This window comes from Garra rufa, chromosome 4 (genome assembly GCF_049309525.1).
Source record: "Garra rufa chromosome 4, GarRuf1.0, whole genome shotgun sequence".
Lineage (NCBI taxonomy): Eukaryota > Metazoa > Chordata > Actinopteri > Cypriniformes > Cyprinidae > Garra > Garra rufa.
In genome coordinates this window covers 54,492,406-54,514,825 of record NC_133364.1, presented here as the reverse complement: position 1 = coordinate 54,514,825, position 22,420 = coordinate 54,492,406, and the positions used below count along the sequence as shown (strand labels likewise).

The window sequence follows — 22,420 nt, the reverse complement described above, 5'->3', positions numbered from 1 at the left end:
GAACGTTCTGGGAACCTACTTCCCGCAACGTTCTAAGAACATTCCCGGAACTCCCGTGTCCCGAAGTAAGCGGCATGGAAGGCGGACGGATGTGAATCTCAATAATCACTACTACACACCATGTCTTGTTTTAAACTATATATTTTTAATCATTACAGATAATCAGAGCACATTTAACCATCATAAGGAGCATAAATGAGACTAAATTATGCTATACTATGTTAGATTTCGTTAATGTAAAATGTAGAAGTACCATACCATAAAACAACCCAGATTTTGTTTATTAAAGCACCAAATAACATGACTTCAACAAAATATTCGATTTTAAAAATGTGTATTTTATTTTTTTACAGACATTAAAAAAAGGAAAACATTTATTTGACTTTAACTAGGATAACATTACGTTCGTTTCTTACCGCTGAATTAACGATGAGGTGCTTCCCTCTTCTGGACACTAAACGAAAACGTCTCGGTTAACATTATGTTTTCTTCAATAAGACGTGTCAAATCTCCCTAAAATAACAATATTTACTCTCGTATATATATTAGTTATAAGTAATTATCCATTAAGGAGATCAATCACCGAACTTTAGTCAGTCAGTAAAACGAAATGACCGTTATTTTTTAAATTACGCGAGCGCGCCGCTTTATGTTGAGGAGAGGAGAAAGCGCGTGATGGAGAAAGCGCGTGCTGGAGTAAAGAAATAAATAGTGTTTATAATATAATTTTCAGACACTTAACCTTGGCTTGTTTTAGCTATAAAATTATAAATTATATTATCATTATAATGCGGTTTGACCACTTTGATGTCATTTATTAAAAGCTCATCTCGGACATGAGATTCTAGTTTGTTTATGATGAAAAAAAAATCCATTTCAGCATTAGAAAAATCAGAGTCATCTGCAAAGTTTTAATTCGTTTAAATGCTAATGATTAAAAAAAAAAAAAACCTGCAGGGAACGTTCTGGGAAGGTTCTTTTTAGGTTATAAAATAAAAACTAAAAATAACCTGCAGGGAACGTTCAGGGAAGGTTCTTTTTAGGTTATAAAATAAAAACTAAAAATAACCTGCAGGGAACGTTCTGGGAAGGTTCTCTGTAGGTTATAAAATTAAAATCTAAAAATAACCTGCAGGGAACGTTCTGGGAAGGTTCTCTGTAGGTTATAAAATTAAAACCTAAAAATAACCTACAGGGAACGTTCTGGGAAGGTTCTTTTTAGGTTATAAAATAAAAACTAAAAATAACCTGCAGGGAACGTTCTGGGAAGGTTCTCTGTAGGTTATAAAATTAAAATCTAAAAATAACCTGCAGGGAACGTTCTGGGAAGGTTCTTTTTAGGTTATAAAATAAAAACTAAAAATAACCTGCAGGGAACGTTCTGAGAACGTTCTTTATAGGTTATTAAAAAGAGAACCTACAGGGAACGTTCTGGGAACGTTCTCATTTGGTTCCCGAAAAAATAACCAAATGGGAACCATATGGGAACGTTAGGGGAACGTTCTGTGTTTGCTGGGATTAGGCCGGCAACAAAAACAACAACAACAATATTAAATAATAATAATAAAAATTGGAGGGTAGCGGGCCAAAAATTCTCCCGATGGACAGTCCGCCCCTGGCGACTGCTGTGAGTGCAGGCAGCTAGGGACACCGGCCCTCGCGGCCAAAAAAACGGACCGGCCCACCGGGAATTCTCCCGGTCCTCCCGATTAGCCAATCCGGGCCTGCCAGTTAAGCTTAGTTTATGTAGCACTACAGCATCATGGCAATAAACATAAATTAAGTATATAAATATACATAGTATAAAAAATAATTTTAAAGATATTTAGTTGCGCTAATTAGAGGAATGAATCAGTGTTCATGAATGAGTCATTCCGTTCACATCCACTGTTTCATTGGTGAACGATTCGGTGTTTTAATGAATCAGTTTAATGAATCGAACAACTGACTCGCTAACAACACGTAACAAATGCTCATTTAGCGCCACCTCCTGACGTTTAGCGTTGTTGGCATGATTGTTGGGTATTTATTACAAAGCATATATATGGTACTTTGTGTTTAACAGATAACATTAATTGGGCAAAGAGATGTGAAATAAAGGCAGAAATAAAATAATATACATTCAAAAATGAAAATAAAGGTGTTTTCATATATATATATATATATATATATATATATATATATATATATATATATATATATATATATATATGATTGTCTGCCTGAAGAAAAACGTATTTAAAACACGTTCAAGTTTTAGAAAATGTAGTTAATATTTGCATCATTATTGATTTATCTTATCCACCCGCGACCCACTCGCAAATAATCCGAATGCATTTTTTTATTACCCGACCCGCGGATTATCCGCAGCGCCCGCGGAAATAACCACCATCTGCCCATCACTAATATATATGCCTTTATTTCACACACACACACACACACACACACACACACACACACACACACACACACACACACACACACACACACACATATATATGGCCATTGTCCAACGAGTCTGTACTAGCTAGTTAAGGTAATGAACCACATGTGTACAGTAAACACTCTCAACTTACCTCTGTCTGTGGGTCTTCAGATGCCTCACAAAATTGGACATCGTTGATAAAGCGTCTGTCATTTTTGAACCACAGGTTCTACATATTGCAGTTCTTTTGTTTCCTTTGATATTATAATCTTTAAATCCAAATGCGATCACTTTAGGTAACATTTTGTCAGAACTGTTGAACGCGCGATCTTCAAACTTACTTAGTGGAAACTGATTGGTTGATTGTGAAACGCAGATTTACAATGAAGTTGTTTTTTTTGTTTTTTTTTACAATTAACTTTTCATGACATTTTTTTTTCCACACGTAAGTTAAATTACCCCTCAGTTAAATCATTATATTTTAATTGCTGTAATTTTGTGAATGATTTTCATCCTTATGTCAATGACGACGTATCAAGACACGTGAATGCTGCAACAACAACAACAACAAAAATAAATAAATAAAAATAAATAAAAGGCTAAATATTCAATATTCAGACTCTCAAATATATGTATAAATGTAAGGTAATGTATAGTTGATCGGCAAACTGGATTACATCATTCGTTGATCCTGAAAGAAATTAAAGTGAAAAGGGAGAAAAAATTATAATATTTAATTGTTGCATATAAAATACTCATTTGGTTAAAGAAATACTTCAATTCAAATTGTTTTAAAATGATCATTATTGCCTTGCCACCTTTAGACATTAATGTTCAATTAGCTGCAGTTTGCAAGGATTTAACTAATAATTCTGTTTCACTAAACTTTAAACCTTGATTAAAAAAAAGCAGGTTTACATTAAACCCAGCATTTTGATCATTAGTTATATTTAAGATTTAGGATTTAAAGATAACTTTAGTCCTGTTGCACCATGACTTTAAACTCCGTATTAAATGGAATTAAATAACGAATGATTATGCAATAACTTTAAACTTAAGAGATTTAGGCTAAATAAAATAAAATGCACATGCAATTAAAATATGTGACTGAGAGAGAGGTCTGACAAAAACCCATTTTAGCGAGGTGTTTATTAGTCCTATAAATAAAAATGAAAATTGAAGTTGTGGTGGGACATCATGCCCGGGATGTGGATGTCCGTCAAACAGAAGAATTGAGGAATATGTTTAACATTTAAAGGCAGCAGTCACGGTGATGATGAGGCCAGCACCAGTGATCACGACCACGCCTCTCGTTTCTTATGCACGCGTTCTGTGTGTCTGCTGGGCGGCAATCAAACAGACAGGACAGCGCTGTCAGCAGCCGAGATAGCTAAGCCCAATGGGTCAAGTGCACGTAGCAGGGATCCGTCTACAGTGGAAACGACTCGAGTCACATGGCTCAAGTCCAAGTCAAGTCTCGAGTCATTGCTGTCAAAGTCTAAGTCGAGTCTCAAGTCTTCTTTAATTATGTGAAATCGAGTCGCAAGTCATCAAATTTGGGACTCGAGTCCGAGTCGAGTCTCGAGTCATGTGACTCGAGTCCACACCCCTGCTAATTGTGCAAATATCTAGCTTGAACTATGAAATCATTGAGTATTTGAAATTAAAGAGCATGGGAAACAAATGACAGAATTTCGTTTTTGATGTATGACTATTCTACCACTAGATTGTCTGTGTGAGCTCAGAGTGTTGATCTGATATTTACACACATTGTTGACCTCTGTGATTGCCAGCAAGGGTTTTGCCACAAAGTACTAAGTCATGTTTTGTGAAGGGGTCAAATAATTTTTCTCATTCAAATGAAAATCAATTTATAACTTTTTTGAAATGCAGTTTTGTTGTTATTATGTCTAATGTTATATCTGGGTCCCCCAGGACTGGAATTGAGAACTATTTATTTACATGATGTAAACGTTGATGTAAATTATATATTTTCAATATAAAGAAAAATTGGCAATATGGTTCCCAAGGACCAGGGGCTCGTTCTTCGTACGTTGCTTAAAACATCCGAGATCAAGTGAGATATCCAAGATGATATCATCGTGCTAATCATGATCCGGCTAATTGGGTTCTTCGAACGCACCTGTTGTTTATGATTAGTATCGCTGGATTGAGTTATCTGAGATAATTGCGCGTTCATGCGTTGGTTTAAAAGGGGATATGTATCGATAGTAGAAACAATGATTAGCAACACTGTTATTGGCTGTTCAGCATGGCCAAAGAACGTGCCCATTTTGTCCCAAGCAGAACAAGAGCTTTTAATGGAAAGTTATGCTGAATTTGAGTCTTTAATTAAAACGACAGGAAACACCTCAAAGTCTGACAAATTAAATGCGTTAGTGCTGCCCATGTTACATGTTTTTTCCTTGATATGTTATTTGATTTTTATTTATTTTTTTTTTTTTTTATATACACTATACTGTTTAAAAGTTTGGGGTCAGTAAGGCTTGTAATAGTCTTTAAATAAGTCTCTTATACTCATCAAGGCTGCATTAAAATTAAAAATACAGAAAAAAAAACAGTAATATTGCAAAATGTTTTTATAATATAAAATAATGTTATTTATTTTTCATAATTTAAAATAAAATGTATTCCTGTGATGAAAAGCTGAATTTTTATCAGCTGTTACTCCAGTCTTAAGTGTCACATGATCCTTCAGAAATCATTTTAATATACTGATTTATTATTAGAATGATCAGTGTTGGATAATATCAACAGTTGTGCTGCAAATATTTTTTGGAACCTGTTTTTTCCCCAGGATTCTTTCATGAATAACAAGTTTAAAAAGTACAGTGTTTATTCCAAATATATATATTTTTTATAACAATGTAAATTATTTATTATTAACTTTTAATAATTTTTTTAATTATTAACTTAATACATCCTTGGTAAATAAAAGTAATAATTTCTTAAAAAACAAAAATAAAATAAAATAAAAATGTACTGACCCCAAACTTTTGAATGGTAGTGTATATAATTATTCAACCCCCTTGACCTGCAAGACATTTTGCTACAGAGAACAACATTTTGTGAAACAAATTAAACAAAGGCATCAGTATACTATCAAAGAAAGTTTACTAATAATAAAAAAATCAAATTGGCTCTAAACATTCATGTTCAAAATTATTCCTCCCCTGAAAAAGCTTTCAGATCACTGATAATCTTTGGTTTTTACTTTGCCACTGCTTGCTTCAAATTCAACCATGTATTTTCAATGAGAATTACATCTGGAAACTGAACAGGCCACTTAAAAACATTCTATGACTGATCCCTGAACCAAGCGTAAGTAGATTTGAACGTATACTTTGGGATGATTGTCCTGCAGGAAAGTCCATTAATTATTAGCTTCAGGCATTGCACAAAAGGCATCACAATGTTTGCCAAAATGGTGTGATACTTTAATAAATACATGATATCCTTTGTATGGTCATGTTTTCCACTTCCTGCTACAGTAGAACAACCCCATAAAAGGACTGGCCCACCTCCATGTTTGATGATGGAGATGTTGTTCTTCTGCTTATAAGCTTTGTCTTTTTTGCACCAGACATACCTCTGATCCATACATCCAAAAAAGTTCCAGTTTGGTCACATCACTCCATAAAACATTCTTCCAGAACTCCACAGGTCTAACTAAATGAATTTTAGCATGTTCAAGTCAGCTTTTTGTTCTTCTTGGTCAAGAATGGTATTCAGCAAGATTCCTCAACATGAAGACCATACTTGTCTAGTGTCCTTTTAAACACAGCATTGAAATATTTGTCCTCCTTTCGTCTGGTCATCTTGCAAGTCTTTGGCTGTACATTGCAAGTGATCTGATCAAACATTTTATGATAGCCTATTGTGTTTTTTTGTTCAACACTCTCAAAGGTTTTCTGGTTCAACACACTTTAATCTAAGGAATACGACTGCCAGCTGTGTCTCTAGGAACTTGTAATGTCTTAGAAATCTTCATGTAGTTTTAAGATAACACACTATTTCTTCTCTATTGATTTTGTGTGAGCTTAGTTGACTTTTCCATATTTGCTACTAACCTTCAGCACATGTATGGGCTTAAGGTATACTATGTGTAACACCCCAAGTTAATTCCATTTTTAATACGTTTGTAAAGGCTTAATTATGTTTTAAGACAATTTTGTTCCTGACCATAAAAATAACTGTCTTAAAACAGCAATGTTGAATAGGGGTTGAATAATTCTGACATAGCTGTGTTATTAAAAAATCCTATAACTCAAAAACATTACATTATATATTGACATTATCACTTTTAATATGCCAGAAAACTGTTGTAGATGCAATTTAGTCCTGAATCTTCAGAAAGAGCAAAAATCATTTGTAAAGTACTGCAGTCTCTGGGGGATTAAATCATTTTGATTGCAACTGTATATAATAGGCTATATAGGCTATATAATGTGTGTGTAGTTGTGGTCATCATTCGTGTGTGAAATGTTGTAATTATTATCTACACTTTCTTGCAAAATACTTTTCTTTTCCCACATGAGTCAGTCCGCGTCAGTCGTGTTCTTTAACCAATCAGATGTGACCTCGCCATTTCAACCAATCATAACCCGCCAGGAGCGCAGCCTAAATCCTGTTTACATGAAATAAACCTGCTCCCGAGCAGGTTTAAACTTGCGCAGCTGTTGCTATGACAGCAAGTCCAGGATGAGCTTCGAAGAACCAAACAATCCAAGATCATGCCAAATCGTCAACAATTAAATCCAGCTAACTGAGTTAGCGACGTACGAAGAACGAGCCCCAGGATAGTGATGTCAAAACTGTTGACGAACACACTGGCAAAGCAGATGAATTGGTGTGGGGTAAACGGAAAGTGTGGCTTTGAACAACTTGCCATCAAAGATTTTGTTCTCAGGAAGTTTCATTTGTGTTTCATAGGGTTACTGAATTCTTATCATTATCCCATCTTTATGCTAAGTTAGTTAGGATAACCAACTTCATGTTTTAAAAAAGGGCAAACTTACACCTAATCATTTCTTTTTTTTTCTTCTTTTTTTTTTTTAAGAATCCATCTGACAAAATGGCAATACTGCCCATAGCTCTGAATGGAGAAACTGAAAAAAAAATATGGCTCCAACTGGCATCTGATAGAGATGGAGGAAGAAGAGAGGGCCCTGAAACCAAACTAATTCTTCCTACGGTATGTTTCAAATGTTGTTACTATTTACCATTAAGATCTCTCTGACTGACTAACCTTCTGTCATTGTGTGTCCCCTCTTTATCTCTCTTTCTGCCATTCTGGAGGCCTACCTCTATTAGGATTCGCTTGCGGCCCTCACAGTTCAAGTATTCAAGTTCAAGTATTTTTTAAATATATTATTATAATTATTATTTATTTATTATTTTTATATTATTATTATTATTATTATTTATTGCATTTGTTTTTGTCATTTTCACTTAAATAAATTGTTATAGTTGTATATATTTACATGGTGTCATTTTCACTTTGGGAAAAAGAGCTAATTTAGGGCATGGAGAAATACCTCAAGGTGCCATGAAAAAAAGGTGCCATCAGCGTATAAGGGCCAAACCTTGTAAGCTTGACATATTTTCTAAATTCTTGTGGCCATTTTAAGCATCTCTTTCTGACATATGTTTAGCATTACTTCAAGAATATCTTGAAAGAGGAGGGTTGAGCTCACCTAAAATATGAGTTGAAGTCTTGCACCTGCAAAGATGATTTGTGACTGTCACAAATAGTTCAATCATGATAAAACACAACACCTACAGTACAAAAGTGTGACACTTCAAGCCTCTGAAAAAGCTTCCATTGTGCAGTTTAAAATTTGAAATTGGATAAATGATAGATAACTGTTATTGTAGTTAAATGTTTAAATAAATATATAAATAAAAGACATAAGTGTGTGTGTGTGTGTGTGTGTGTGTGTGTGTGTGTGTGTGTGTGTGTGTGTGTGTGTGTACCTGGTATTCATCACGTTGTGAGGACTAAATGTCCCCATAAGGATAGCAATACCAGTAGATTTTGACCTTGTGGGGACATTTCTCAGGTCCCCATGAGGAAACAGGCTTATAAATCATGCACAATGAGTTTTTTTGATGAAGTAAAAGTGTGCACAATCTCCTGTGAGGGCTAGCTTTAGGTGTAGGGTAGGTGTAGGGCGATAGAATGTACGGTTTGTACAGTATTAAAACCATTACGCCTATGGAATGTCACCATAAAACATGTAAACCCAACATGCGTGTGTGTGTGTGTGTGTGTGTGTGTGTGTGTGTGTGTGTGTGTGTGTGTGTGTGGCTAATTGGCAACTCATGTCTATGAATGTGCTCATAACTCTGTGTTCTGTTTGTGATTTACAGGACCCACAAAAAAACATTAAGTCTGATGTGTTTATCAACTTCCTGCCATAAACAAGTTCAGTGCTGCTATGATGTTAATACTACCAAATATGTTAAACATAAATAGGATCATTAACCAATTCCAATTTAAACATTGAATTACTAGTCATTAACAGAGTAATATTCTCTCTCTTTCCTCCTCCTGTCTATTACCATCTTTTTCATAAACATAAATATTTAATTGTAATTTCTTATTTCAACAAATGCATTATAATTGTGGTAGAAGTGTGTTAATACAGTAATTTACACATAACATTAACTAATGTAGAATACATTACAACAGTTATTGTAAATGTACATAATACCTATATAGAGAATGTGTTTACAGTGTACACACACACACACACACACACACACAAATATTTTTTCTTTATGTATAGTTTACCTCTGTTCCTCATTATTTTGTTTTGTAATTTGATAATTTATTTTGTTACAGATTATTTAATAGTAATAAAGTGTGTGTGTGTGTGTGTGTGTGTGTGTGTGTGTGTGTGTGTGTGTGTGTGTGTGTGTGTGTGTATGGCTAATTGGCAACTCATGTCTATGAATGTGCTCAGAACTCTGTGTTCTGTTTGTGATTTACAGGACCCACAAAAAACCATTAAGTCTGATGTGTTTATCAACTTCCTACCATAAACAAAAGTTTAGTGCTGCTATGATGTTAATACTACCAAATATGTTAAACATAAATAGGATCTTTAACCAATTCCAATTTAAACATTGAATGACTAGTCATTAACAGAGTAATATTCTCTCTCTTTCTTCCTCCTCTCTCTTACCCTCTTTTTCATAAACATATTTAATTGTAATTTCTTATTTCAATAAATACATTATAATTGTGGTAGAAGTGTGTTAATACAGTAATTTACACATAACATTAACTAATGTAGAATACATTACAACAGTTATTGTAAATGTACATAATACCTATATAGAGAATGTGTTTACAGTGTACACACACACACACACACACATTTTATATTTCGTACTTGTCAACTTAAAATGATCTCTAAATAAAGGAAAGCGCTGGTGACACCTGCTGGTCAAAAACAGGAATATGCCATTTAACAGCCTAAATTAGTGTGTGATAATGGCAGGCATATTTTCCAGCTTTAAAAGCATATTTTATAATTACTTACTAAATATGTTGTCCTTTCAGTCAAAGAGTTACATTTAACCAGACTAAAAATATGCAAATTATTAAATTAAAAATGAATGAATTATTAAATTCACTAAAGAGTAGCTAAAAGCTTCAATATTACAAAAAGAAAAAAAAAAAAAGATAATTATTGTCGATTATTGGTCAAAGTATTGTAATAATGAAACAAACTAATGCATTAATCATGTTAAGTTCATTCTTGTATGCATGTGCAGTATAAGCACTCATGAATTAGTCACATTTTCAGGGCTCTCAGAAGTCATCATAGTTATGTAAAGTAAACTGCAGCAAATTTTTGGGTTCTCATTCGCCACAACAGCAAAAGAAACACACAAACAACAACAACAACATCCATGATAGTGTTTCAGTGACTTTCCAAAAAAGGGGAAAAAGGTAAATAAATAAGGGTTTGATTAGTCAAAAGAGTGTATTATGTCAGATTTACAGTCACTCCTTCAGCCTTTGTATAGAAACACTTATGCAGCAGCTTTAACTAGTTTTATGTATGAATGGCACGTTAAGAAAACACAAAGTATAGTATTTTAAATGTAGCCTACATTAATTTTAAAAACGAAAATATAAATGTTTCTAGATTTACCATGCCAATAATTGTGGAAATGCACATAAACACATCAGTGTGTAAACGGGACTTTTATTTTGGTCTGGTTATGTGACGTCATAAAGCGGCGCCCCTAGCCCTGCATTTGTTGTGATTCGACTGAAGAAAGGTTTGTGCTTTCTAAGTTTTTTAATAAATGCAAACTGCTGTCAATTTAAACGTTTTAACAAACTACGCAAAAAAGAATCAATCTTAAATAACAAAATGCTTTGTTATTTTTGCGAGTAAAGTGCACCCTCATATTAACAGAAAATGTGCGACTCATTTTGCTCCTTATTTGTGAATCAGTTCATTGTTCCAGTGATTTGAATCGTTTGAATCGACTCATTCAGTGACAACAAACTAACAAACACAAACATGTATAATGATAACTTTCACAAACTGCTAATGTTTTCATGAAAGTGTAATCTATTAAATGTTATGTACAAATAATTGAATCCCAGAACTAAATGATAAATGCCTATAATATTAACTTTATGTGTGTAATATCTGTTTAAGTATTAAGGTAATTTCCCATTAACTATTACTCTGAGTGAGTCTCTTACCAGTGCACTGACCGCTGTAGTGAGAGATTTTGTTTGCATTTATTTTTGAGAATAATTTACTTTCTGTTAATTATTCTCATCTTAAACAGGACAAAAGTGTCCAAACACACAGAAAAAAAACCCTCCTGAATCAACAGAGATCCACGTGACACACTATTATAAAGATGGTGTTTATTAAAGAGGAGAGTGAAGACATGAAGATTGAAGAAACATTCAGAGTCAAACAAGAAGAAACTGAGGAACAAAGAAAGAAGGATTTTATTAAAAAGGAGAGTGAAGACATGAAGATCAAAGAAACATTCAGAGTCAAACAAGAAGATACTGAGGAACAAACAGGTTGGTTTCATTCTCAAAGCTGAACTCATTTGATCCTTATTAAAATGTCCAGCTCTAAAAATAAATAAATTATATTTTTGAAGAATGTCTTATCAGTGTTGTAATAAGTAGTTTTATTATAGGATTATACAATTGCTCTTTTTTATTATTATCACTTTAAATAATGGGAATAGGTTTTGAGATTACATTTGACTCAACCTTTAATAGTTTAGTGTGTATAAGATCGCAATTTTTCTGGGAGCAATTTAAAATGGAGTTAATTTTGATTTGTCCTCTTTTTTGCATTAGAGCTGATGACACTGAAAGAGGAGAGTCAAGAACTCAATGAAAAGGAGGATGATCTCCAGCATGAGAAACGTGATTTCATGTCTGGAGAAAAATCATATAGTTGCTCAGATACGGAAACAAAAGCACAAAAGACGGCAAAAAGAAGTGTTTTTACCTGCCTACAGTGTGGAAAAACTTACAACAGAAAGGATAACCTTAAAGTCCACATGAGAATCCACACTGGAGAAAAGCCTTACAGCTGTCAACAGTGTGGAAAGAGTTTCATCCGAAAAGGAAACCTTAATTATCATATGAAAGTTCACACTGGAAAGAGACCCTTTGTCTGCCAACAGTGTGGAAAGAGATTTGCTGAAAGAGGAAGCCTTAATGTTCACATGATCATTCACACTGGAGAAAAGCCTTACACCTGCAAACTATGTGGAAAGAGCTTCAATCGAAAATCAAACCTTAAAAAACACATGAACATTCACAGTAGAGAACATTTTTTCATGTGTTCTCAATGTCCACAGAGTTTTAAACTTAAACATGACCTTGATGTCCACATGAAAACTCATTATGGAGAGAAACCCTTCACTTGTCAACAATGTGGAAAGAGATTTACGGAAAAAAGAAGCCTTCAAACACACATAAGAATCCACACTGAAGAAAAGCCTCCCACCTGCACACTGTGTGGAAAGAGCTTCAATCGAAAATCAAACCTTAAAAAACACATGAACATCCACACTGGAGAAAATCATTTCACGTGTTAATGCCTGAGGAGTTTTATACTTAAACATGACTTTGATGTCCACATGAAAACTCATACTGGAGTGAAACCTGTCATGAATGTGGAAAGAGTTTCACTGAAAAAACTAACCTTAAAAGACACATCAGTATTCACACTGGAGAAAAGCCTGATCAGAGTTTTGATGGACATTGAGTAGCTCTTTAACATGTACAATCACACCGGAGTGATTAGACTACATGTGATTAACTGATTAAAAAATAAACTGAATTTAACCCTGCTAAACTCAAAAATGCTTTTGTGCTTTGATTGGTGCTGAGCCAGAGATGGACATGTTCAGTGCTTGTGTATCGGATTGAAAATGTGCTTCCACTTGCTATACTTTTCTCTCTGGCCCAGATCTTGACGTATAATGAACTGGTTCCAGTAGGGTCATTAGGCTACACTGTAAAAAGTTTGCTGTAAATTTTACAGTAACTTACTGGCAGCTGGATGCCAGTAAGTTACTGTAAAAATGTTTACAGTATTATTACTGTAAGTGCATTTACAGTACTAAAAGGTATTTACTGTAATTTAATTTACAGTATTTTACTGTAATTTCATTTACAGTGTTTTTACTGTATCTTCAATTACAGTATTTTTACTGTATTTTCAATTACAGTATCAGTACTATAGAGTTTATTTTCATTTATTTTAAACATTTTTTACCTGTAAAAACAATCCAATTAACCTACAGCACTGTAATTCAAGATTTTTACCACCCCAACCCCATAAAAATCACAATAACTCATAAGCATTAGTTCTGATAATATTCTTTTTATTTGTTGAACATTTTCTTTTTAAAAGTACAAATTACAAATGTTGACCTCTAGGATACAGCAGAAAAAAGGGCATCACCACAGTCCCCTGGAGACTTTGTATCATGGCAAACATACACATACTGAAAAGCAAAAATAAGTAAGTACACTACCAGTCAAAAGTTTTTGAACACTAAGATTTTTTTAAAGAATTCTCTTCTGCACACCAAGCCTGCATTAATTTGATCCAAATTACAGCAAAAGCAATACAATTGTGATAAATTATATAAATGAACTGCTATTTGAATATATTTTACAATTTAATTTATTCCTTTGATCAAAGCTACATTTTCAGCATCATTACTCGTCTTCAGTATCACATGATCCTTCAGAAATCATTCTAGTATGCTGATAAACAGATTTTATTTAATTTTTAAATTTTTCAGGATTCTTTGATGAATAGAAAGATATTATTTAGCAAGGATGACTTAAATTGATTAAAAGTGATGATAAAGACATTCATAATGTTACAAACTATTTCTATTTCAGATAAATGCTGTTTATCTGAACCTTCTATTCATCAAAGAAACCTGAAAAAAATCTACTTCACTGTTTTTAGCATTATATTAATCTCAGCAACATCATAATAATAGTTTTTGAGCAGAAAATCAGATAATTAGAATGATTACTGAAGGATCATGTGACTGCAGTAATGATCCTAAAAATTCAGCTTTGAATTAATGACATTTTAAAATATATTCAAAAAGAAAACGGCTCAAAAGTGTACTGTTTTTGCTGTACTTTGGATCAAATAAATGCAGGCTTAGTGAGCAGAAGAGACCTACTTTAAAAACATTTAAAATCTTACTGTTCAAAAGCTTTGTCTGGTAGTGTAAATAAAATAAAATCATACAGTAAAAATGAGTTTGTGTTGTGTTAAATTTTAGTAATTTTGAGTCAAAGTTGACAAGCTCTCTGATGAGAAACGGCAGAATGGGATTCAGGCTGATGCTTGTTGTTTGCACCCTCTTTCCAGAAGTCCATCTGATCTGTGACTGTCAATGCATTTGCTGCCACAAAGATTGACTGTCTGAATGAACCTGCAAGCACAAGAAAAAAAAAAGATTTTTTTAAAGCAGTGTTTATAGAATTTGCCTCAACTGTCGAACTTGATGCTGTATGCATTTTTTTATTTTTATTATATACTACATATGAACGCTGTAGTAAGAAAAAAAAACTGAAGAAACCTTTTATTGAAATTTTTTATAAAGAATTTTATGAATGGGCCAGTGAATCACTGATTCAAGGTGTTTAAAAAAGGTAAATTCATTCAGTAATTAAACACTGCTGTGTGCAGAGACGCAAGACATGGCTTTGTTTAAAACCGTTTTTACTAAATGGAGCACAAAGACAATATTTTCTTCATGATTTAAATGACTTAATATTACATTCTTGTTTATCTAATTTTGTTGCCCTGACACTTAGTAAAGTCTGCCACAGACCATGCTAAATGCTAACTAATCTGTTCATATAAACATTCTAAACGTGTGTTTCCTAGAAAGTCTGTGCATATAATAAGCCTACTACGATTAAAAAAATCTCTATTTGTTGCTTTACAGTAACAATAATCTAAATTTGACAGATGGTAAGATTGCTATTATGAATTTAAAGGTTACAGTAAGGTAAAGACACCTGAAGCAGCTGCATTTTGCTGTTTAAATGCTGGTTTAATAGAAATAATTTTAATGCGCATGCAAACTCAATCTTGATGTGACAAGACATGGTAATAAAAAACATTCACAGGGGGGTGTTCCATAAAACAAGTTTACCAAATAAGCCAGGCTTATTTCAGTTAGTCTGACTTATTGTCACTTGATTTGGCACAAAATAAGTCAGACTAACTGAAATAAGCCTGACTTATTTGGTAAACTTGTTTTATGGAACACCCCCCAGGAAATGAATACCTTACGAAATACAATAAATAACAATATAAATACAATATAACTTGCTTAGGATAAAAGCATCTGAAAAATGCATGAATGTAAATGCAATGTAAAACAAAATGTGTTTTGGGTTACCTGATTCTGCATGTCTGTAAAATGGACAGCTGGCTGTATGATGATTCTGCATCTGATGGTCAGCATCCAGTTAGTGCTTGGAGAAATCTCCTGTAACAGACAGTGTCACAACACCCTTTTAGTGTTACTATAGTTTATGATCAGAAAAGACAACTACTGTACAGTAATAAAATTTACATTTTTAATAAAATAAGCATTTATCATATTTATTAGCAAAACTTGCTATATTAATATATTGCTAGCTCGTTACTCTCTTTAAAAAGTTAACCTGTTCTGCGAGTCAGTGGAGAACAGCAGCCTGTGGCTAATTTGGCTAATTTAGTAACGTTAACATTAACTTAGTTAAATTGATGAAAGGGGAAGCTCACCTGTTGTTTGCACCGCGACGACGGCAATCACCAGAAAAGACTCTAATACACCTCCGATGCAGACGACATGACCACGAGACCACAAACTTGAAAATAAAACACAAAAGATGCAGTTAACCGCGGTGTTCAGTTTTACCTCAGTGTTTCATGTTAGCGCGCTGTTTATGTCACGTCTGTCACTGAAGGGACCGTCTATAAAGTTACATACGACATTCATACACACATTTCTTACTTAAACATCATTTGAAGAGAATTACCTTGCTAGCTATAAAGAGGCAGCGTTTAAAAGATATTATGCTGCTCTGTGACTAACGTTAAGTTTGTCAACTTCGGCTTACTGACATTATTAGCTTACCAGTTCATGTTATCGTCGATACTATGGCAGTCATTCACAGAAGAAGATCCAAAATACACCTCCGCGCTCCGACGTTACAGACGACATCCAGACCAGAAACTTGAAAATAACAAACAAAAGAAGGGCTTGAAAATACAGTTTAAAATCTCCACAGAAACAGTGGTGTTGCTTAACGCACTTTACCTCAGTATTTCACCTCAGTTTGCTGTTAAGCTTGAGTAAGGGCTCGTCAGACGAACTAACTTGCATTAAAGGGCAGCCGAATATTCAAACGTGTTTCTCAGTTTAAATAAAGTTTATTTCGACTAATATAGGTCACCTTAACTCCCTGAGGCCGGCTGTATCGCCGGCGATACCAGCTCATTTATTTTTAGATCAGCGCAAAAGACACTAAAAATGCTCTGTCGGTTTTAGTCATACAAATTAGAGATATACATCATTGGAAACTGTAAAGTGTGTACTTTTATTTGTGCACACTCACAAGAACAGCAGAGAGTTGTGCTTTTTTATTTAGAATAAAGAAAACAAACAGGGTGATTTATGTTTTCTCTGTCTCCGTGAACTGCTTTTAGAAATGCGTCACTTAAATCATTCAAACTCGGTGAATACTCAGCACACAAACAGAAAAGTGGTATCTACTGAAAGCTTGAGATTTATGCTTTTAAACGAAGTAAGTTTGATCAAAAACAAATAATCTGTGATAAATTAATCTATATGAAACCAAGGAGATGTCTAGTCTATCCAGTTCCAACTAATTATCTCTAATGTGACCGCGCCCACTATCGCGAAATCCCTTTAGATATGCAAATTAGCCATGTGCCACAAGCGCGGCAAGGACCGGAGTATCTGTACGCGAGGAAACTCCCACATCACCGCAACAAAGCAACATGACTTCAGGTTCATCTTGGTTACAGTTTGTTTCTGAATGAAGATATGCTGTGAGGAATAAGACTTATATTTACCACGATCACAAGAAGGACGCGATGCAACGCAAACCCAGCAGGAGGAGACATTTACATGAGTAAGTCTTACTTTCATTTTCCTACTAGCTTTCGCTGTTATTTACTTTGACAAAACGTGTACACATTTTACTAGTTAGACTTATTCCAAACTAAAATTCCTGACTTTATCAAATGAAACATTATGAAGTACGTTTGATTGCATTGCATCTCTCACGATGCCAGGATATTTATAATGTTCTAGAAAAACGATGTGATTATGACTGTGAGATGCATTTATGACGATATGTTTATGACTGTAGAATCATACTTATTTATTTATTTATTTTATTGTATAACAGTAGGGTGTAAAAGTAATATGTGTGCTTACACTGAATGTATGTTTACATCACGTTTATTAGTAATATAGTGCTAAACGATAATTATTAGTTTCTCAGATATTACATGTCCTTTTTTACATTAGTACAAATGCTAGAATCTATGACTATATACTATATACCAGTTATTCCCCTGTAAAGGGAAGTGTGTCCAAACCTTTGCCTGGTAGTGTATGTGTGTGTATTTATTTATTATAGATGCTCCTAATATGAATAGGCTCACAGATGTTTTGCTTTTGTTGTTTTTAGTGCTCAGAAACCTGCTCAACAGATGAATCTTGCTGTCCTTTCCTTGAGTCTCTTCAAACTGTTTTCCTCTGAGAGCGCTGTACAAACTTCAGATGATACAGATAAAAATACAGTACAAATACAGATATTTAAAGTGCACACACTTTAATATCAGGTAAGATTTACTTGTTTTATTTGTTGAACTGAATTCAGAAAAAGTTTTCAGAAATGCCACAAAGTCTGTGCACATCTGTGTGGTTAGATGAGGGAGCTCAATATTGTGTCTTTGACCTTCATTATGTATGTTTTGATTATACTGTGTTGTAAATAAAATACAAATAATCTAAAAAACGATTTTTTTTAATCTTCTCACATTGTTTCTTCTTCTGCTAGTCAAGTCAGTCATTGATGGGGCCATTAGGGAGGGCTCTTTTGTCTTTCAGGTGTGAATTGCTAAATATTCATGGGCCATTGCCACACCTATGAATAATCCCTTTCGATCACAAAACATGTTTTAGAAAATTTACATCAATATATTGTTTTTTCTGAACGAGTGAACGAGATGATTTTCACATCATTTGGTTGATAAAATTCTAGCCTACTCCATACAATTATCAAAAGTCTTGTAAAGAAATGTCCTATATGTGTTTCATGACCTTATTTCAGTGACTTCAAAACTTTAGTTTTTCACTAACCACGCATAAACGTAGTTTTCTCAAAAACACAACCATGTACATTAATGTTGCTTACATATTATTGTAGCCCAATATGTGCTGATTACAATGTAATCAGACTTTAGCCATTAAAATGTTTTTAAGATACTGAAAAAACAACAAATGTCAGGGCATGTCAAACTTCTTCAGGGCCTCAAAACACCCTCAGGCCCCAGAGGGTTAATTTACTCACCAGTCCATGTTTTCACCGTTATGGCGGCGCCCCGGCCGTCAGTCAGAAAAAAAAGGCTACCGACATGAAAAACACGATGAATATTGTTAGTTTGCTGTTAACAAGTGAAAACAAATTAAAATTGTTCAGTTTTTCATAAAACAGAAATAATATACTAACCTTTTTGTCGAGTTATTGATGCAACATTTCTCTTTTGTCCTTTTTACCGCCACTTCCTCTCAACAGGAGAAAAAAAAATCTCCCTTGCCATTGGTCAATTTTTCGCGGGCAAGTTCACTACTGTAAACGGATTTACAGTAGTGGAGAATTACAGTAGTGATCATATATTTTCCCATAATCCTTTGCAGTTTACAGTAAAATACTGTATATACATTTTACAGTATCTTACTGTAGATATTACAGTAAAATACTGTTCAAATTACAAAAATCGGTTACAGTGCAGAGTAGTTTTAGGAGAGGGAGAAATACAATGGATCCGGCTGTGTGTTTAGAACATGAGATAAGAAAAGCACAAATAAATAGAGAGAGTGTAGTGGCTGTCTTTTTTGACATAGAGAAGGCATATGAAATGATGTGGAGAGAAGGGTTGTTAATTAAACTGTATAAGTTAGGTATCAAAGGTCAAATGTATAGATCCCACTAAACATTGGACGTCGGATAGACGTGCAGATCATGTCTATATTGGGTCCGTCGGTCCATGACCAATTCTGGACATCTATTCGACGTCCAAACTAGGTCCACTATTTGGACGTCCAACCATGACCCAACTTGGACGTCATTTTGACGTTCAACATTTGACCTAATCTGGCTTTTTTTTTTTTTGGACGTCATTTGGACGTCTATGGCAGTTGCAGTAAGTGTTTTACAAAATAGAGCCTATCAACATGATTATACATATAAATACAGATTATTTATAAACAAACAAGATTTATTATTTGTATGACTATTTATTAATTTGGTAGACCTTATGTTTTTTTTTTTACATTTTCCTGTTTTCCTTTAACAGTTTTTATTTTATTTAAAGTAGCCTATAATCAAGTTATTTTATTTTATTTTATATATATATATATATATATATATATATATATTTAAAAAAAAAATCATGGTAGCCTAGCCTATCCACCTTATTCCTATCTTAAAAAGAACCAACAGCTGCAAAAAAAAAAGTCAAGGACAGACAGCTCTCTATCAAGAAGAATATAAATTCTTTGATCAAGGACGATTTCAACCATTCAAAATCCAGTCAGCATCACTCTGATTGGCTGAAACGAGCACATCATCATAAACGCCACTCTGATTGGCCGAGGCATTTGGCGGGAGTGAACGGCCAGACAACTAAAAGAAGAAAAAGAGGCATTTGGCGGTTTGGCGCGAGTCAGAGTCGTAGTGTTCTGGACTGCACAGCATTTAACTTGTGAAGTTGGCGAACCCGTTTCCTCGAAATTGTAGGTAAGTTCAGTATTTATTTCAATGTCCATGTGTATGTATGTGTCTTTGGCGTTATTGTCTTACAATAAAGCTGCGAATGGTCAAGGGTCACAGCACACATTTTTTAGTTTTACATTAGCTTGCTGCTCATGGTTCATGTTCAGTTTCTATGTTATTTTAGCTGTACACAAGATAACATTTCTATTTGAACAATTTGGGATACTAAACTGCACGTATACGTTACCGATAGCAGCATGAAGTTCTGACTGACTAACAACAGCTTTTTGCTACCGTAACTAACGTTGCAATTTGCGTCTTTATATAGCTGCTAGCTAACTTTACAGAGTTTAGAGATGATGCAAGGTTGGTTTATAGATATAAGTTATATACGTAGATGCCTCATTAGTTTCTATGGGCCGTTATAAGCCGTCCGCCATTTCACTGCGGTCCGCTTGACGTCATTCACCCATAGTAATCACTGAATATTCGAAATGCCACAGTCCTGCACAGCCTGCGAACCTATACCGTTCCGATATGGCGGACGAATCTAAATGCCAGGAGTGGTCTAATGGTGCGTTCACACCGGACGCGACTTGCGCGGAAAAAACGCGCTATTCGCGCGTAGTTGAACGCTTGAACATTTGAGTTTACTCGCGCCATTCGCGCGGTAAAATTCGCGTCATTCGCGCGTGACATTTTCTTCACAACACGCGAATTCGCGTCAAGGGAGGGGCTTCTGCCACTTGTCAGCGGGAAAGTAGTTGTAAAATAGGTGAATGAGCTCAATTTGCCAGCTTTAGCTTGCTTGTAGTCTCAATATGTATGTATATGTAGGTTAAATTGAGTAAAGAGCGTTTTTTAAAACTAACCAGATTGTCCGACCTCTTCACTCACTTTATTCCTAGCAAGAGATCCCTTTTATTCCTGTTTCTACAAAAGTCCAAAGATGTATCGTACAGCTCCGAGGAACCACAGACAGCAACGGTGATTTCGTCCGCCATTGTTGTTTTGGATTTCTGCCTCCGTCACTACTAGAGCAAGCTCCTGATTGGTTACCGCGGCGCGGAATTCCGCCGAAGTTCAGATTTTTGAACTCGCGCGTTTCGCGCGATTCGCGCGAATGGCGCGGCAATCGCTTGAACGCTCAATGCGCGCCGCGCCATTCGCGCTATTCGCGCGTTTCGCGCCGCCTCATTCGCGCGTTTCGCGCCGCAGGATGGCTATTCGCGTCTTTGCATTGACTTAACATGTAAATCACTCGCGCTTGCCGCTTCATTCGCGTCCGGTGTGAACGCACCTTAAGGGGCCATTCACATGTCGCGCCTAAAAACGCGTGGAAAACGCTAGGCGCGCCGCTTTCTTCCTTATCAACAAAGCGCTCGCGCGTCGCTTCCATTATGCGCGCGCAAGCCGCGCGTCTCCATTTGAAATAACGAACTTGCGCGCGCAAAAGACGCTTCATGTGAACGGACCCTAATGAGGCATCTACGTATGTATATATGGATGTAACCGTCTCTAATTTAATCGTTCATGAAATTAACATTATACGTTTTATTGTAAACCATTACATGTGTTTTGTCTGTCATACCACAGAAACGAACACTATGGGTTAATGTTACATGTTGTTACCTGGCTGCTAGGTAAGGTTAGTTAGCTGCTACCTTTAAATCAAGCTAACTCATTTTGGCTGTTTTAGGGGCTTTTCCATATCATTCACATTTCTAATATTGTCAGACATTATGAAAAAAAAAAGTTTTACCATGGAACAGGGTCATACAAACTACTAATGTTGTATTACATTATGTTATAACTTACTTAACCTTGTAATTTACTCACCTCAGTGTCAAGATGTCAATGAATGTCCGTCTTCAGTCAAAAAAGAAATGAAGGTTTTTCAGGAAAACTTTCCAGGATTTTTATTTATTTAATGGGCTTCAATGACAACCAACTATTAATGTTCAATGAAGGTTCAAACTAGGGTTACCACTTTTAATACCCAAAAATAAGGGACGCATTATCTCAAAAATGCTGCAGTAAAAAGGTTTCATATGAGTTGTGCATATAATATGGGACGTCCTGAATAAGAACTGATCATTGTTTTTTTCCTACTTTTTAGAAATGGGGTCTATATACCCCGTTTAAATGGAATCATGTCCCATATCTCAAAAATGCTGCAGTAAAAATGTTTCATATGAGTTTTGCATATAATATGGGCCGTCCTGAATAAGAACTGATCATTGTTTTTTTCTACTTATTAGACTCTAAAGTCTAATAATGTCCCATTTCTCAGAAAAGAACCGTCAAGTACATCAATAAATAAAACGGATATTAAAGCAGAAATGCAAATAAATAAGTAAGTAAAAATTCACGAGCATTTTGTAGTATTATCTCTCAGT

At 34.8% G+C, this 22,420-nt stretch overlaps 1 protein-coding gene and 1 pseudogene across 1 annotated transcript; one reads left to right on the top strand and one right to left on the bottom strand.

Moving 5' to 3' along the window:
• Positions 1-22,420, bottom strand: part of LOC141334161 (uncharacterized) — a 336,215-nt pseudogene that overhangs the window by 200,671 nt on the left and 113,124 nt on the right.
• On the top strand, positions 11,274-12,799 carry LOC141334168 (uncharacterized). Its single transcript, XM_073839300.1, has 2 exons — positions 11,274-11,516; positions 11,805-12,799. The coding sequence occupies exons 1-2, from the start codon at positions 11,345-11,347 to the stop codon at positions 12,551-12,553; spliced, it is 921 nt and encodes a 306-aa protein (XP_073695401.1). The 5' UTR covers positions 11,274-11,344; the 3' UTR covers positions 12,554-12,799.

What these genes read in the sequence shown, in the direction of transcription:
- LOC141334168 (XM_073839300.1), top strand. Translation starts at nt 11,345, where the DNA reads ATGGTGTTTATTAAAGAGGAGAGTGAAGACATGAAGATTGAAGAAACA. An exon ending in AGATACTGAGGAACAAACAG is followed by an intron (nt 11,517 to 11,804) that starts GTTGGTTTCATT and finishes TTTTTGCATTAG; the next exon opens with AGCTGATGACACTGAAAGAG.